The 18,243-nt window shown below is 39.0% G+C and overlaps 1 protein-coding gene across 8 annotated transcripts in view; it reads left to right on the top strand.

The window, feature by feature from the left end:
- The window catches only part of CEP350 (centrosomal protein 350), a 110,007-nt gene that overhangs the window by 72,296 nt on the left and 19,468 nt on the right, over positions 1 to 18,243 (top strand). For 7 of the 8 annotated variants that reach the window (XM_075936824.2, XM_075936823.2, XM_075936825.2 and 4 more), the window contains 6 exons: positions 1,679 to 1,801; positions 6,306 to 6,505; positions 8,756 to 8,967; positions 10,261 to 10,405; positions 16,936 to 17,096; positions 18,009 to 18,145. In XM_075936824.2, coding sequence (XP_075792939.2) covers positions 1,679 to 1,801; positions 6,306 to 6,505; positions 8,756 to 8,967; positions 10,261 to 10,405; positions 16,936 to 17,096; positions 18,009 to 18,145 — 978 coding nt within the window. The remainder of the gene's footprint in view (positions 1 to 1,678; positions 1,802 to 6,305; positions 6,506 to 8,755; positions 8,968 to 10,260; positions 10,406 to 16,935; positions 17,097 to 18,008; positions 18,146 to 18,243) is intronic. The other variant, XM_075936826.2, reaches the window with a different exon arrangement.

Below are 18,243 nucleotides of genomic sequence, written 5' to 3'. Positions count from 1 at the left end.
CTACCTGTAGCATGGCTTTTTCCTCTGAATAACTTCTGGGGGCAACACTCCGTTTTAAGTATTATCATTCAAGTGGCTTCAGGAATTTTGTAATATGGATGTGATTTTGTTGCACTTTCGTACTTTTAAGTGAAACAGGCAGTTTGTAAATCTGAAAAATGTGAGACCAAGACAATGCTTTGCTGAGAATGAAAAATGGCAACATTTGCATTCCAGCTAGAAACACTTGTACCTGTGAACATTTCGGGCTATTTTTCTCAATCATTTCACTATTTTTGTATCCGGCAATGCTACTAATTAGATCAGTGACATTTACCTTTGGAGAAATTCTGGTTCATGTTTGAAACTGGTACAGGTTGAGCCTCTCTAGTTTGGCACTCTCTGGTCCAGCAACATCTGTGGTGTCTCATGATTTTAAGTAGCTAGATTGTCCATTTAACATGGGTGTGACCAAGTTTCCTATGGTCCCATAAAGTTTGTTTGTAGCTACCAATCCTGGCTCTGAGGCTGTCTCTACACTTACCAGGTTATTTAGAAATAACTCCAAAAATAACTATTTTTGAAATAAGCTTATTTCTCTTCACAAGCAGAAGTTATTATTTTGAAATAACAAGCCCTTATTTTGAAATAACAGGCTTGGTAGTGTGGACATTTGCCTTGTTATTTCAAAATAAGGGGAGTTACTCCCAAGTGTAGACATGCCCTGAGTGTTGTGTGATATTTAGCTCTATTTTACCTCTAAATGTATTCTAAGAGCCCAGTAAGCAGCGGAAGTGTTGGTAATGCTGCTAGACAATAGGGATGTTAAAAGTCGGTTAAATAGGTAATTGTAACTGCTGAAAATTTCATCTGTTACTGGCTGCAGGCTCTTCAGGCTTATTTAAACTTTATATTCAGAGCCCGTAGTGAAGCATCCCTGGGAGCAAAGTCAGCCCCTGCTGGCCTGGCTCCCAGGGAGGCGGCTTTCCTGCAGTAGTGAAGTCTCCTCCCAGGGAAGAAGCTTCATTGCCCTGAAGCAGCAAAGCTGCTTCCCAGGAAACTGACTGAGTATAACTGACACCATTAACCTATAAGCATCAGCATACCAGTTAAATGGTTGGTTACACTCTAACATCCCTACTAGACAATATTGACCTCCTATGGTTTGGCAAATTCTCTGGCTCGGCACTGGTCAGGTCCCAAAGGTGCTGAACTAGAGAGGTTCAACCTGTAATGAAAAAGTGGTGGTGTGTTTTTGTTTTGTGTGTGTGTGTGTGGGGGGGGCCATACTAGTACCATTGACCACATCAAAAAACAATAAAGTCCTCTACTGAGGACTGGAATAGCAGGAGGTGCTAAATACACTGAATTTATGTGTGTGGACAGAACTGCAAATGGAAGCTTGTAAAAAAGCAACAAAATTGCTACCAACATGTAGGGGGGAAATTAACCTACCTCACAATATGAAAAGCAGCTTTTAATTGACCCATTAAACTTTTACATGTTATGCATATAAGTGTAGGTAGTTATGTTCTGTTGCCTTTGAAGTGATAACATCCAGTTTTTTCTGTTTAAAACGAGATGACATAATACGTGTAATGGTAATTTATTCTTAAAATTCTTTATTAGCTGCTCTCTTTTCTTGATCTTTCTGTCTTTTTGATATCTTGGTTTTAAACTCTTCCTCCTTATTTTGTAGACACTGCTCTCCTGTTCACTACTTCTTCTCTGTCTTTACGTCTCACCACTGGGCCTCTCTCAGTGTCTGTTTTCCCAACCTCCATCCCAAATTCCAGCTGTATATCTACAACCAATTGGTCAGGTAACTGCACCTTTTTCAGTGGTAGACTCTTTGATAGAGCATGCTCTGTTCATTCCTAAACAGCCAGGAGTCTCCTCATCAGAGTAGAATTCCAACAGATTTTCTTCACCATTTCCAAATTAATCTGCTATTCCAAATATCATTTCCTGAATGGTAAGAACATAAAATGGACTGCCTATTATTGACCTACTCCAATGGAGCAGTAATTGGAAACTTTATCCAGCTCTGGACTTAAAATCTGTACATCTCAGCTTCTATTTAGTTAGTACAACGAGGAGTCCTGTGACACCTTAAAGACTAACAGATTTATTTGGACATAAGCTTTCATGGGCAAAGACTCATTTCATCAGATGGGTTTTTGCTGATGAAATTTTATGCCTAAATAAATCTGTTAGTTTTTAAGGTGCCATAGGGCTGCATTATTTTTGCAGATACAAACTAACATGGCTATCCCTCCGATATTTAGTTATTGCACCGCATTTAACCTTTAAACTGCACAAATAAGTTTTCCTTATTAAGTGATTTCTATTAACCTTTTGGAACTGATAAGTTTAAAAAATAAAGCATTAGCACAGCTAGCCTTTGAAACTAGTAATTGTGTAGACTGAATGCCTTTGTCTTCCTTTCACCTCACTGCCAAAAATACCAAAAAGCTTCTTACCTAGTAAATATTACAGTTTACATTGGATTATTTTCTGTAGAGATCCCTACTCTGTTAGGATGCATGTACAGACCTGGCGTTACATTGGAACACTCTAGAATATAGAAGATACTGAGGTTGTATGCATATTCTTTTGTGGTATGAACACTGAACCCTCTGGGTTGTAAAAGGAACTTCAGTTTCTACCCATTCCTCTCTTGCCACTATAAATTAACATAAGAATGTCTAAGACTGGCCATATTGGGTCAGACCAAAGGTCCAGCTATCCCAGTATCTTGTCTTCCAGTAGTGGCCAATGCCAGGTACCCCAGAGAGAATGAATAGAGCAGGTAATCATCATCAAATGATCCATCTCCTGTCACCCATTTCCAGCTTCTGACAAACAAAAATTAAGGGACACCATTCCTGCCCATCCTGGCTAACAGCCATTGATGGATCTATACTCCATGGATTTATCTAGCTCTCTTTTTTTTTAACCCTGTTATAGTCTTGGACTTCACAAGATTGAAGATTGAAGTTAAGATTGAAGGTCAAAACCCTTTTTCTCTCAGAAGAGAATGAGGATTCATCAAGTGATATTGGAACAGTACAGTTTCTTGTCTTGGAACAGACTTCTCTGATTAATGGATCGGCTTCCAAAATAGTTAAAAAAGAAGGCAGCTTAGTTGTGCCTGAAGATCAAAAGGAGGCAAAGCATGCATCTTATGTGGCCTGATTCATTTAGTAGTCATTGCAGTGACTTAGCAATGAATTGCCTCTTTGTTTTCTTTTTAACTGCCACAAGGAATGTGCTGGGGTTCAGAGATTACTAACAGGGTTAAATGTCTGTGGGACAGAGGTGGGTGATAGTCAAGAGGTTCTCAGAAGGAATAAGGGGATGGTTGCTATCTTCTGCTGGAGCTGAATGACCGTAAACAAGATGACGTTCCATGAATTACTCAGATTTAAATATATAGCTCCTCTGCCATTCTGCTCAGTAACTCCTGAAACTTCCTAAAGTTACCATAAATTCTTGCAATGAGTCATAAAATCAGTGTCCATATTAAGTGCATTGTTTTTGGTATCTAGCAGAGCTAGGAATTTAAGTTTCCATGCTTGTCTTTTGAAGGTGGTGTGCTGGTTTCCTTTGAGGACAGGTACTGAAAAATCACCTTTGGAGTGATGGCCCATGGCTGATATATTTTAATCTTCTATCATTTTTCTATCTCAGCTCATTCAAGAGTGCAATGATTTCTCATTTCACCCATTTAGTTGTTTATGTGGCATTTGATTTACTGGATAAGGTACACCACATGTGATAAACATATGAGGAACTCAGGAATCTTGAAAGGTGTACTATGAGGGGTATTTGATCATCATAGCAGTGGATAGGTGTACTATAAGGGATAGTTGATCATCATAGCATATGTCTGAAGGTTTTGCATCTTATTTGTGTAGGGCCTGGTGCTACTTTGAGTTGCTGTTGATTGGTTGTGAGGTGTATGTTTCTGATGATGTGCTGGGTGACATTGGGACAATGTTTGAAGGCCAGAAGAGGGAGTTCAGGAACAATTTCTTCTGGGATGTGGTCCCTATCAAATGTGGGTTGCAATTGTTTGAAAACCTGTATGGGGGTGGTAAGTAACAACTAGGAATGTGCGACCAATAGGTTTCTCTTTCCTGTATTGAAACAGGTTCTCTCAATGTATTTGGGCAACCCTTTCCATGGTGTCATTTGTTTCTCTGATGGAGTGTCCTTACATAGTGAAGGTTGTTTTAAATGTGTTTAGGTATGCATACTGGACTTTCTCTTCGGAGTAAATTATGTGATATCCGAGTGCTTAGCTGTAAATAACAGATTATTTGGTATGTCTGGAATGGTTGCTGAATCTGTGGTGGTCACTGTGGTTATCGGTGGGTTTCTTGTGTATAGTCATTTGTAGGAGTCCATTATCTAAGCCAATTATAGTGTCCAGGAAATATATGCTGATCTGGAAATATTCTGGCATCCCACTGAAAGAAGAGACTCTGTTTTTCACTGCTCACACATTTATCAAACTAACTTTTTATTGTTATGATATCTGGACGTGTGCTTCTGGAATCCAGTCAGCCACAAAGGACGGGGAATTTGAAACCTATCAGCATGGCTGCTGAATGAAGCAAGACAGAGGTAGTTATTGAAGAGATCATTGTCGTCTAGTTGGTCTCTGTAAAAGTGTCTGGGTCAGGGATCTGCTTGACTAACTAGAATGGCTATGACAAATGTGGATCCCATAGTGATCCAAGTACTGTCAGTTACAGTTCCCTCAGGATGCCTTATCTAGGGGTTTTGAACGGGGGACTGTAAAGGTATGTACATAGGCCCTACATTAAGTTATTTGCTGCCAGATGGAGATGTAGGCGATCAACATGAATCGTATCATATATATATATATATATATATATATATATATATATATATATATATATATATATATATATATATATATATTATAGCATAATATTTTCAAAGTACTGAAGATGTGCAGACCTCCAAAGAGGTTAATATGGCTGACATGGGGTCTCAATTTAATTTTAAAACCCCTCATTTCCCATCCCTTTGAACTATTAAACTAAGTTTCTCTATACTGCTTTAGTCTTTGTGTGTTTCATTATTCCATTCACATCTCCACGCAGAGCATCAGAGATTCAGAGTAGTTTATATGTGAATTAGAAACATGTTCCAAAGAATAAAACGATACTGAGTATGGAAGAGGAATACATTCCCTTCAAAGGTGGTCAGTATTTCACAGAGCCCAAGATATAGTTGCATCTTCCTTCAACTGCCTTTTCTCAGTGCAGGAAAAGAGAAGCAGGGGCACACTCTGGATGTCTGATGGCTCCTGTAAATATATCTTCATATATCAGAAAATCTAATTCTTATTTGTGAGCTTCCGTGTAGTTATCTCAGAAGGAAGAAGGAATGTAAGACACCATTTCCAAGAGCAGGGATTCATGCAGACAATATGAAAAGGAGAATGAAGTGTTGCTTATCTGTACCTATCATTCTTCAAGTGGATTGTCAGTATGGAACCATATGCTCTCTTCTTATGGCTGCTTGTGGATTTTGAAGGAACTTGACATTTAGGGTTGCATTATCTTCTATACCACCGAGGACAGTTGGGAGACTGTTGGGATCCATGAAAAAAGAATGCTCATGATCCAAATAGTCACTGTTTTCTAGAGGATTCTGACTTAATGTCAACAGCCTTTTTGCATGCCCAGGAGTGGGGACCACTACAGACAGTCTATTCAAATTAGTTACTAGTGATTCACGCTTCTGTGTATAACTACTTAAAATCCTCAAAACTTACACTGTATCATAGCCTCAGAGTTATCCTAAGTGACCAGAACTTTGTCTCTTTGTTGACTTTCTGCTCAGTGGGCCCGATACAGTGTCAAGCTTGAACCTCTTGGAGGGGGCAAGCATTTAAACATCCAAAATGGTGGGCCTTTGGGTCCATTAGGAATTTGCCATCATAGTTTTTACATTAAAGTCTAGAAAGGAAATGTATAGAAAGATGTGAATTGGAAGATATGTTCTCTGTCCAAGGGCTTCTGATTTTTTTTCTGTGCTGTTCTACATAATTTGTCAGGGAACAGCATTAAGTCCTACAGAGTAGTAATAATGAGTTACTTGCCTCCTTTTATTATATAGCTTTTTAAAAATTTATTTACTGGAAAGCTACGCATGTTGCATAACATTGACGTCCTAGAAAAAACTTTTATTTATACAAGCCTATATTTCATGATAAGAGCATTGTGCCATTGGGTTTTTTGGCTGTGGTAGACTGTTTTCCCATTGTTTTCTGATATGTTTATCAGGTTCTTGACTAAGCGAGAACAGAAGCTGATGCAGCGGCGACAACATGCTGAAGAACTGCTGGAGTGGAAGCGCCGTCTAGATGCAGAAGAAGCAGAGATACGTCGGATAGAGAAACAAGCCTTAGCTGCTTGGGACAAAGAGAGACTCAAAACAAAAACAGCCAAGAAGGAACTAGGAGACCAGAGGACTGAATCCAAAGGTAATTCCATGGACTGTTCAAAGAGTGATTCAGTGCAAATAATGACTTGATCAGAACATAGCATATCATTAACTATTAGCCTCTGGTAAGCTCGTTTTTTGTATTTTCTTCATGTATGGGGGTAGTTGTTCCTCTTTGGACACAGAATTGTGTTCTGTCCTCTGCTCTTTATTATCTTCTATCGCTTATCATTATCTTTAACCTTAGCTACCGTTTTTATGCTGATATTCAACTGTATGTCTTTAATGACTTTGTTCACCCTCACTTCTTGCAGTGACCAAATAAATATGTTGCATTGATTCAACTTTCCAGAACTAAATACCTCTGATAGAATTGTTTCTCTTTTACAAAAAGAGCTTTCTTAGGCACCTCTGCATCTCCTCAACTCAGAGCTGTTGGCCTTATCTTGGTGACATCTTTGACTCTGTGCCCTTCTTTATATTCTACCTGTTATAGCTTGAAGTATACCTGAGACCTCCTCTGCAGCTTTATCCAGATGTGTCAATGGTTCTATTTGTATCTTCTTCTAATCCACACCTTTATCATTTTGCCTTGACTGCTGCAACTCTGTTGGCTCCAAGTCAGCTCTCAGTATTTGCACATTGTCACTGTTCACTGCTTGTCATCTCATGTACAAAGAAGTGTTGTCACATCATTCATATGTTTCAGGATCCTGTTTACATTTTCTTTTCTTTTAAAAACACAAATACTGTGGTTTTTTGGCTAACCTGCCTCACGGACATTCTCTCTTAAATCCCCTTTCCATTTCAGTACTGTCCTCTTCTATCTTCCTACTAACCACCCAACTACTATTGTGATTCCTGCCATCCGCATGACATTTCTGTTTTCTCGCAATCTGCATTTCAGGTCAATGAAAAACTATTTTGCTTCCCTGCCTTTATCTTCGTTAGCTCTTCAACTAGACATGACAGAAGTATTTTGGGATACCATTTGTACAAAAGGGACTTCTGTATGCAAAATCAACTTGTTTTGATGCAGCTCCCAAAATGAGTCTTGTTCAGCATTCCTATGGCAGTTTGTAACTTCTGCATGAGGTATAGAAGGCAAGGAGTCAAAGTGAAGAAAATACTGGTATCTTCAAAGTTTGTCCCAGAGCATCTCAATTTTCCTTTTTCCTCTCACCAAAATAAAGCACATCTTTTGAATCTGAGGCAGTTCAGAGTTATGGTCAGTTTCAGTCATGTCATTGAAAAATCCCACTTGAGCTTCACATAGCTGTGTGACAGTTGAAGAAGAATGGTGAAATACAGAGTTCTAGTGAACAAAACCCCCAATGTGTTGAATGCAAAAATTAAATGTATTTGTAGTCTTATCACTATTTTTATCAACTAACCAGGATGGGAGCACAGTCAACTTGGGGAATGGAGTAAGGGGAATTCTTTCCCTAAACTCTGCCCCAATATTGACTTTTCCAAGGTTTTTTCAGTAGTACTCTATATCCTTTAATAGTTAGAAAACTGGAATGTTTATAGCGTGGTCCTGATTTCATGATTCTGTCTGTCATCTGCCAAGAGTTGATTAAATTATAACTTCTGAAAGTGCATGAAGGATTTTCCTACTGCTTCCCCTGTTCAGGTTTGTCCACAGTTGTTTCAGGAAAAGCATAGAATTTTGAACTCAGGATTTGGTTTTCAGACAGTGACAGCTCACTATGCAATATTATTGAGAGACAAAGAATTATTTTGATAGGCAGATTCCATGCTCCAACATGAGCCTCTAGCAGTTGGCTTCACCATCTCAGTGATTATTAAAGGTGTATTGGAATAAAGGAGCCTCTATTGGGAGGTTGTTGAAAGATTTTCATTAAGAGCCACAGAGTTGGTAATTTAGAATATGCTGAAATCCCTTTGTTTTAGGCATACAGCAACCACTGCTAACATTTGGCATTTTGTTTTATTGAAGTTCCTCAATTAAATATGTCCTTGTTGAACAATACAATGCCATATAATGTGAAATAAAACTGTAAAATCTAGCCTGAAGAAGAGCTTGATGTAAACTTGAAAATTTGTCTTTTACCACAGAAGTTGGTGCAAATATTACCTCACGCACCTTGTCTCTTTACTATACACACTGTCATTTAAACACAGCTTGTGACTGACATACTTGTAAGTTAATATTCTGTTTGATCGAATGCAATAATCAAAACTACCTTAGATGATGGAGTAGTGTAAGTTCTTGCTTGGCTGACTATATTGTGTGTTCTCTTTTTCCCTCCACTATTCATTTCAGAAACAGCCAGTGAAGAGGAGTCTCCAGTGCTTTCCTATTCTCATCTAAATAGTGAAAGCTCTGTTCCAGAAGAACTAGGCAGTCCAGCTGGTGAAACTGGCCCATCAGCAGCTGTGGACCAAAGGCCGCCAGTAAACCCAGATCATATTACACTTACTGAAGAAATGGTTTATTCACAGGAACTAGAGTCTTCTACCTCACCAGGCAAACTTGTGAGTGAACTTTATCCTTTACTCTTGCATGTTCTAGTACTGGTAAAGAACCAAATTGGAGAATAAGCTTCCTAGTAACCATTTAAAGCTTTCTACACAGAGATTAAATGGTTTTGTACCTGTGATGCTATGTCTGAGGGTGTCAATAAATTTTGCAGATGCATACTTTCTTTAAAATCTTGAGCAAAAAAGGGGGGGAATGGAGTCAAGTATTGTAAACTTGTGTGCAGCATTAAAAGAGATTTTGAATTTTTCTGTAGGGCTGCGCAGCATAATCAGTGGAATGCTAGCTGAGGATACCAGAATGACTAGTTTGAAAGATAGTTTGTTACATTTATGTTAGTCATAGGCAGCTAATACTTTGATTTTGATTTGAGTAATTAATTATGAAGTCTTTGGGGATATACCATAGCGTCAGGACTCCTACATAGTCTTGCAGATTTCAACATATAATGCCAGCTTGCTAGGTAATTCTGGCTTTCGGCTGTGTTTCAAGTATTATGTCTGCTTGCATCATGCTAATTCTTGTTCTCCCAGCTTTATACCTGGATGAAGCTATGAGGCTAAAAATGCTGTCATTCACTGTCTGTGGAGACACTGTTCATCTAGACTTGTATTGAGTTTTATAAACCCTTTTTTCTCTGGCAAAGTCTGTTTAGAACATGCAGCTGAAGAGCTAGTGCAATATAACATCTAGCGTGCCAAAGTTTGTATTCTGTCTGGGTAAAAGGCCTGTGGCAAGCATACTGTGGTGTGGTAAGCAGGTTTCTGGAAGAGAATCTGCCCTTAAGAGAAATTTTGCCTGGCTGTTAGTGAGTCTGTGTTGTGGTGATTGATTTAGGAGGGGCAATGCCTTATAATTCCTCATATTGAGAAATGGGGGTTTTTTTTGTTTGTTTGTTTTTTTAGTTTATCAGGTATGCTTGGCAACAGTTTTTATGAAAGTGAAATTGCATAAACAAATACATTAAACATATTGTAATCAGAAGAACACAAGGTTTCTTGAACAACAATAAACTAGTCCATGTAAGGCAGAATTACTGAGGCCCAGGATCAAGATAGATGTCAGCTTTTGCTACGTTAGGTAGTTTTGTTCTGAAACATAATACACTGAGAATGATAATGCTTTTGTTAATGTATTTGGATAAGTAGTTAGCTATTTTCTATTGCTAAAGATTAATGACTAGAGAATGCCTTTCTTCCTTGTAATTAACTCCAGTTGTGACAGTGATCTCATACTGTTAAATTGAGCTTCACAAGTAGATACTTATTTTTCCTTTTGTCTTTGAATAGTCTCCTTCCAAAAGCAGTACATCTGTATCAAAGCAGGATTCCACTAAAGGAAGCTACAGAATTGGAGTGCAGTTGCATTTACCTGTGAAATCCCATCAAGTATCACACAGTTGGTCTGATGAATCTTTATCCATGACGCAATCAGGTGAGATTGAAGATACCAAGAATACATTGCATTGTGTTTAAATTGATTTCTCATACTCTATAATTTGCTACCCTGTAACTTAACTCCTAAATCTAATTATGAGAGCTGACAGGATTTGAAATTGCTGTGACTTCAGGACTCTGTTGGAGATTTTTTTATGATAACTTCGGTACAGCAATGAAAAAGCTTACTAAATTGTGATATCATTAATTGTTCTAGAAGCAACAGAGAGCCTGAAAATTTGATCTCTGAAGTTGGAGGACTGATCTTTCAGATCTTTTGTTTTTAAACTGTATTGGGTATAAGTTTACGTGAACGTTTACTGATATGAATGAGATCTTAAACATATTTTTTTTCCATCAGTTCGCTGTTAATGAAGCAGCTGTTACTGACTTGGAGAACCCCTGTTCAGAGTATTTTGACTTAGTTATTCACATCCAAGGACATTCTGCAGTTTGTGAGCGTCAGAATGCCACCTTCATTGTAAGAAAGTTTGCACTGGAGTTGTCTATCTGTCCTTGAACTTCAATGTAGGATGTAGTTGATATACGATTTTTAACATCCTATCTGTATATACGTGTAACCTATCCTATCTGAAATGTTTAGAGGTTACATGTCTACACGCAGGGGTGCAGGTGGGAGCCGGCTGATAGAGAAGCAGCAGGAGGAGGGGAGAGAGCAGGCAGCTCTGTGGGAGCTGGTATGCATGGAGAACCAGCTTGAAAGCCTGCTTCCTGAGTGTACCAGCTCCCGCCTGCCCCCCCACCAGCCCTACTTGCATTAAAATTATTCGTGAATTTAGAAAGTGTGTGCTTATATACCCTGTTTTGTTCAAACAGCAAAAAGTGTCGGCCACCGCTACTGCAAAAAAGTTAACACCTGGCATAGATATTGAAGGTGGCCCTGGTAACACCAGCCTATTCAGGTTGCCTTATACTTTCCATTATAAGATTGTGTTTGGTTGTTTGCAGTTTTGACAAACTTAAACCATATGGGCTGCAATTTTCCATGCTGGATGTCTGCCTTGTACTGAATTTCCTTAGAAAATTTCAGCCAAAATTGTACAAAGTATTTCTGGAAACAAGGCTAGGGAAAAATACATTGTTTTGCCTATGTAGAAAAATTCTGATGCACTTGAGTAGCTGTAGTGACCCCATGCTTTGGAGGAAGGACTTGAAGTTTGACAGGACTGCCTTCATGTTAGGGATATGCCTTTTAGCCTTCCCTATGGAAATCCACCACCTGAATTTGGCCAGGTTTATAAGCCTTTGAAAAATCAGTTCAAACATGCTCAGTAGAGACTTTCTGGAGTTCAGCAGCTAGAATCTCTGCAAGTTCTGAGTCAAGAGAACTGGGAGTAGCTGGGTAAAATGATTCCCATAAGGAGGTAGGGGAGAGAGCCTGTGAGAGGTCAAAGAACCCAGGAGGAACAGTGGGATTGAAAGCTAATGGAGATGCAGAGAGAGGATGGGGGAAGGAAGGAGACACCGGGCAGGGGGGATTGGGACTGGGAGTAAAAGGGGACTGGGAGTAAGGAGCTAGTGGGGGAAGACTTGTCAAGGAGTCCAGAGGGGTAGGACTGGGATGTAGAGTCCAGAAGGGACACTGGAACTGGAAAGCCTGAGGGCTGAAAAGTGCGACTGGCTAGGTGAGGAGAATGGGACTGGGACAAGGTGCTATGTGGGAAAGAGATAGGACTGAGATAGGTTTGAAGGGGCAGAAGAATCTGTGCCAACTAGACATGCTCCCCTCCAGAATTTGGACTGGAACCCAAGGTCCCTAGGTCTCACCTTTCCCCTGCTACCAGTAGTACCTGTGGAGTCCACTGGCAAAGTGTGTCTCTTTCCCTCTAGAGCTGGCCCCTCTAGAGAATGATAACTTACTGATGCTATCAGTTATCTGTTAGCTCAAAGGGAAGAGGCTTCTGTGGTATATCTAAAGGTTTGAGCCCAGCTGCTGATCTGTGTTAGTGGCAGTATGATTCCACATGATGGAATTTGCAAGTTTTCAGCTTGCCTTCTAAAAATCTAGGAAATTACACACACAAAAAGCTCAACAGTAAGGTTGCACAGTGAAACTGTCAGAAGCTAGGAGAAGGCAAAATTAACATTGCCTGTGTACCTGTTGTCCTCGCATATATGCACATGATCATCTAATTAGGGACTTTTTCGCCACATGACCCCTGCCTTCACCAGTGAACGGCATAGACAATGCACATGTAATGAGAAGCTATTCAATATTTCATTCTCATAGTGCAATATATGTCCATAAGCCTCATTTGCTGCACAGTATTCAAACCCTGCCCTGAAGTCAGAATTATTAATTGCCATTACATTAATTTTTTTCAAATGATTTTTTTAAAGGAATAGCTTTTCTCTAAAGTGCTTGCAAGCACTGATAAAGTGTATGAACCTGAACCAGAAATTGATTATAAACAAATGTGAAATTGACTATTCTATTTTCATGTTCCAAGCTGACAAAAAAGCAGAAGTGGAAACAAACATCACGAATGGTGAGAAGTCAATTAATTTTAAAAAAATCTTTTTTTTAATTTGACATCAGTAAAACACACAAATCTGCAGTATCTACTTTTAACTCAACAATGTTGTTTTAATGAGACAAGATGATTGTACGTATTGTGTGGAAGGGCAACAAATGCAAGCCAACACTAGAATGTAGTAATACACCTCTAAATCCCCCCTTCACCTGACATGAGTGTTAGTCTCTCCATCGTATTTTAAAGATTATTTATTTCAAAAGAACTCATTATGATCAGTTTTCCCCCTGTATTTATTATTTTTAATCTATTTGTACTGGACTTTCTCTGTTTCATCTTTTAAAGAATTTTATCAAGTTATTACATGTTTTAATTATGGTGCAGTGCCCTGAAGGTAGCACGCTGTTAAAAATTAATCAGTGTTAAATGTGTTTATTTTATGTATTCACTTTTATATTAAAATGGAGAGCACTTGTCCTTACAAGTCCTGTTATTTTCTAGTGCACACACAAGCTGTTGCAAGAACATTATTAAGGCTGCAGAGTTAAGCACTGAAAAGCTAAGAAATTGTAGAATTAAAGTTGTCTGTGCAACTTCAGTTTGACCCTTTTTTACTTACACTTCAAGATACACTTTTAACTTGCATGATTACATTATTTTTTCCCTGTGATCTCCACCTCATTCAGTATCTGGAATGGACCTGCTGTGGGGATCTGTAGAGGACCCTTGCTTCATTTGTTGCAGAAGCTGGAAGTTCTGTAATGAATGACAAATGGGATTGCAGAAAAAGAAAGGATAGTCTCATGGTTAAAGACAATCAAATGCTAGCCAAGAAAACTGAACTCTAGCCCTGCTTCTCCACACATTTCCTATCTCATGATTTTGTGTCAGGCAAGACACTTAAACTAAACCTCTAACAGATGGTCATTAATTAGGTTCTCCTCATTTTCTGGGTACAGTACTTGATGAGAGACCTGGAATTTGATTTTCAGAAGTGCTGAGCATTCACAGCTACAGCTGAAGTCAACGAGATCTGTCTTTGAGCATCTTAAGTGCTATGTAATGAAAAGTACTCTGAAAATCAGGTCCTAGGTGCCTCAAATTGAGCATCCAAAATTAGTGGACACCTTTGACCTTAATGTCTGTGCCTCACTTCCCCATCTGCAAAATGGGGATAATACCACTTCCACCTCACACAGGGAAGTTGTAAAAATGACACTCTTTGTGAAACACTCTGGTACTATGTGATGAGCACCACAAAAAAGTTAATGAATGAACAGATTCCTTTGGTAGGATTAGCAGAAACGTGCTTTGTACAAAACCTGAATTTGAGCTTTAGTTAACGTGACAACATTACTTTCACTTACGCAGGAGGAATTAATTCTGATCAAGACATTTGCTGGAAAATAAGTGCATTACCTAAGACTGAAAATAGATCTCATTCTTCCTGTGGAACATGTTATCTGTTCTGTGCACTGCATGTTTAAAAACACTTTAATAAATATTTAACTACAAAACTTGACTGAAAAAGGAATGCATCCAGGTGCTGGTCATATTTTCTAGCTGCTGGCATTGAAATATCTTATTGCTACGTACTTGTTGCTGTCTTTGGTAATGGTGAAATGGTTATCAAACTGAAGTGTAAATTGCTATTGGGCCATGAACAACTAGCTGGTCACATAATGCTTCTGACTTTCCTTCTTAATTTCAGCTGGTTTTATAGTCATCTATACTCTTCATTGCAGCAAATGATCTTGACTAGCTGCCTCTACAGGCCTCCACAGCCTCCACTAGGGGCTGCTGCTGCACAGAAGGAGAAGAGACAAGAGACTGAAGTTTTCAGCCATCAAGGGGAATGGCCAGTGGGACTGTAAATTAGACTGAAAATTATTCATATAATTAATATTAATAATTATTATTTGTATTTTGGTAGTGCCAGTCTTGGAGTAGGACTCTCTTATGCTAGGTGCTATACAAAAACAGAACAAGGACTCCTGCTGCAAAAAGATTATATGGTCTAGGCTTGTCTCCACTTATAGTGCTGCTGTGATACAACCACACAGTGGAGCTGCACTGCTGTAGCACTTAGAGAAGATGCTGCCTATGCTGATAGAAGAGTTTCTCCTGTTGACATAGGGCTGTTGGAACCAGGAGTTAAGTCAGTATAACATCATCATTCTGGGGTATGAAAAATCCACATAGAAGTATAAGTAGATAGTGTAGACCAAGCCTAAGTATAAAGAGGAGACAAATGGGGAAGACCATACACAAGGAAACAATGAGATAATAAGACCATGCCTTTCTATGAGTTTCCACCGTCTTGATTGGGCCTTGGTCATTACAGAAATACAAACAAAATTATATTAATAGAGCCAACTCTGCTGTGGAGAAGGCAATCAAGCAGCTGAGAACAATGTCCAATAGAAGAGATGGAGAGGACCACCAGAAGGACTGGAAGACCAGGCATTGGGAATCCTGGGGGAGGGGAAGAACAGAATGAATGAAATTGCAAAAGTAAACTGCATGTTTTCCTTTTTCCAGTTGACATCACAGGCAGTTAATGACAAATCCTTAAGTCTTTTTCCAGACAAGTGCTCATTGAATTGAATGAATCAGAACTGAGTAAAAGTTACTGGTTGCTTGTGCTATGTGTGTCTGGAATGTCCTTAAAATACAGAAGCCTGAACTTGTGTACTAGCAAGTATGGAGAGGAGGCAGTGACTTTCAAATACTTACTATCAATAGCTTCGATTTTAAAAAAAAAAAAAAAAGTGAAACGTGTTTCAAATATTTAATGAATTAACCATATATCCTGATATTCTTCTCTAGATCAGATTCAGTCCAATCTATGCCACCTTCATAGTATAAGGGTATTATCTACACTTGGAGTTGGGGGGTGTGAGTCTCATCTGCGAAAGAAACTCACACTAGCTTTCATCAAGTTATCATGTGAAAATTAGAATATAGCTGCAGCAACATGAACTATGGGATGGGTTAGCCATCTGAGTATGTCTCTGAGAGACCCAATGCACATCCTTGGGACAGCTAGCCTGTCCTGCCTTCTGTTTGTAGCATGCTAGCTCATGAAAGATAGTGAGAGTTTGTCCCCTGAAAACATGCTCCCAACCCCTAGTTTAGATATAACCTAAGTTTGTCATTGAGAAGGCTAATATTCAGGAAACTGTAACGTGATTTCTAATTATACATAGTTTTATAGGATACAGGCATTTTGTATTCAAATTAGTTGGAGAAAATACTTTTTGTATTTGTATTCCTTTAACAGTGCCTGCATTTTCAACATCTCAGTTCTGTCTGGGATACATTATAGGTTAGACTATGGGACAGGGAATTGAGAGGCCTAAAATCTACTTCCTTTTCTGCTACTGACATGCTAACATATGCCAGTTCACTTAACTGCCTTGTCTCTATCTGCAAAATGGGTATAAGAATGCCCATCTTTCTAAAGTGGTTTGGGATTCTCAAATTATATGTGCTAAAGGAGCGCAGAAAGATGTTCGTGCACTTTATACTTCTTTACCTCTTGTATTTTTGAACTATTTTTAAATGTATTTGCGTATACCAGCCTGTATAACTTTTCTGAAATATACCTCCAGGATAAGCACAGAGCCCAACCAAGACATGTATGTGTGCCTTTTGTAGAATTGCTGCTTTGTTTGAAAGTTATCTTGGTTATTCAGCCGTGTCTGTAATATATTTTTTCAGTATAGGAATCACACAGTTAAGTGACTCTGGCTTTCTAAGGCTGTACAAAATAACTAGGAACATAACTATTTTATACTCAATAAGGTCTGGTGCAGCGGTTCCCTTCCTTACCAATATGTGATGTTAAAATAAGAAATGCTGACTTATGAAGTCTTTATTTTGATGAGACGAGCATGTTAAAACTAAATTATTGTATTAATATTTTGTGTGATGTAATTTAAATTCATTAATGGCAAAATCTATACTTTGAATAGTAATACTTGCAATGTGTAAAGTTATTTGAGGGTTAAAACTAAACTACCTTTTTCAGAAACCACATCTGACCAGAGTGACATTGAAGGCCGGATCAGAGCCTTAAAGGATGAGCTACGGAAGAGGAAGTCTGTTGTTTATCAGCTGAAAAAGGAACAGAAGAAGAGGCAGAAGGAGCGCCTGAAAGCCCAGGAGGCCAGTTTGATCAAACAGCTAGAGGTTAGGAATAGTTGGAAGAGGGGCTAAGTAACAAGTCAAATTGCTAGCACAGTATGAATTGGTGTACTATAAAGGGATGTAAGAGCGTAGCCGTTTAAACAGCATGAGCTTCTCAGTTATCTAAAGGGTTATATGTGGCTCCCGGTCCAGCTCCTAGGGAGCTGGCTGCCACCTCACACTGCTGCTTCTGTACCAGAGGCAGCAGCAAAGAGCAGCAGCGGACTCCCTGGAAGCAGGGTGGCAGGGAAGGAGCCAGTACTCCTGGGTAGCTGGTTGCCACGCCACGCTGCTGCCTCTGTATCAGAGGCAGTAGCACAGGGCAGGATCAGGGTGACAGGCTGCTGCCCCGTGCTGTGGGTGCATGTAACCGCTGACATTTTCAGCAGTTACATGATTAGCCAGTTACCCACATCTTAACATCCCTAACACTACAGTCAGTTGTTGAAGAAATCCCTTTATCTTGTACTTATTGATATACCTTGTTATAATAGCAGCTCCACCATTCTGATATTGGTTTAATATTTCCAATAATTCTGCAGTAGCCCATGTGGTACTGATATGATGCACAATCCTCTTCAGGATAGACGCTTAATCCATTGAACCTTTGTTCCACCAGTAGTATGATTTGAGGGGAGGATTGCAGGGGGAATTATATTTATTCAGATTTATCAGACACTGTCGAAGTCTGTAACAATAAAATATTAAAATTCCAGCCACTCGTAACTGTAGTTCTGTTACGTGTTCAAATAAGCTGTTTGTTCAGTACCTACATGAAAACTTCTTGATTTGAGAGCAGTCTTCTTAAAAAAAGGGGGGGGGTGCTTTATTCATTTGAAAACTTCTGTTTGCCAATTGATTCTTCCAAGAAGTTGTGTTTTGGAAAATTCACAGCTTTGACTTTTTCACACTCAGTCTTACGATGAGTTCATAAAGAAGACTGAAGCAGAGCTGAGCCAAGACCTGGAGGCATCACCCACAGCTAAGCCTCAGATTAAAACTCCATCTTCATCTACTGAAAAACCTAAGATTAAGCCACCTCCACTCCATAGGTAACTTAGAACTCTTTTTGTAATTTAATATTTGCCTCGTTTGCAGTTTTCTAGATCAACTATAAAATGCCTTTTCCAGAATATGCTACTATTGTAAT

The sequence above is a fragment of the Pelodiscus sinensis genome, chromosome 9 (genome assembly GCF_052426305.1).
Source record: "Pelodiscus sinensis isolate ZL-2025 chromosome 9, ASM5242630v1, whole genome shotgun sequence".
Lineage (NCBI taxonomy): Eukaryota > Metazoa > Chordata > Testudines > Trionychidae > Pelodiscus > Pelodiscus sinensis.
The sequence above is the reverse complement of the archived record's forward strand: the minus strand, read 5'-3'. Positions and strand labels throughout refer to the sequence as shown.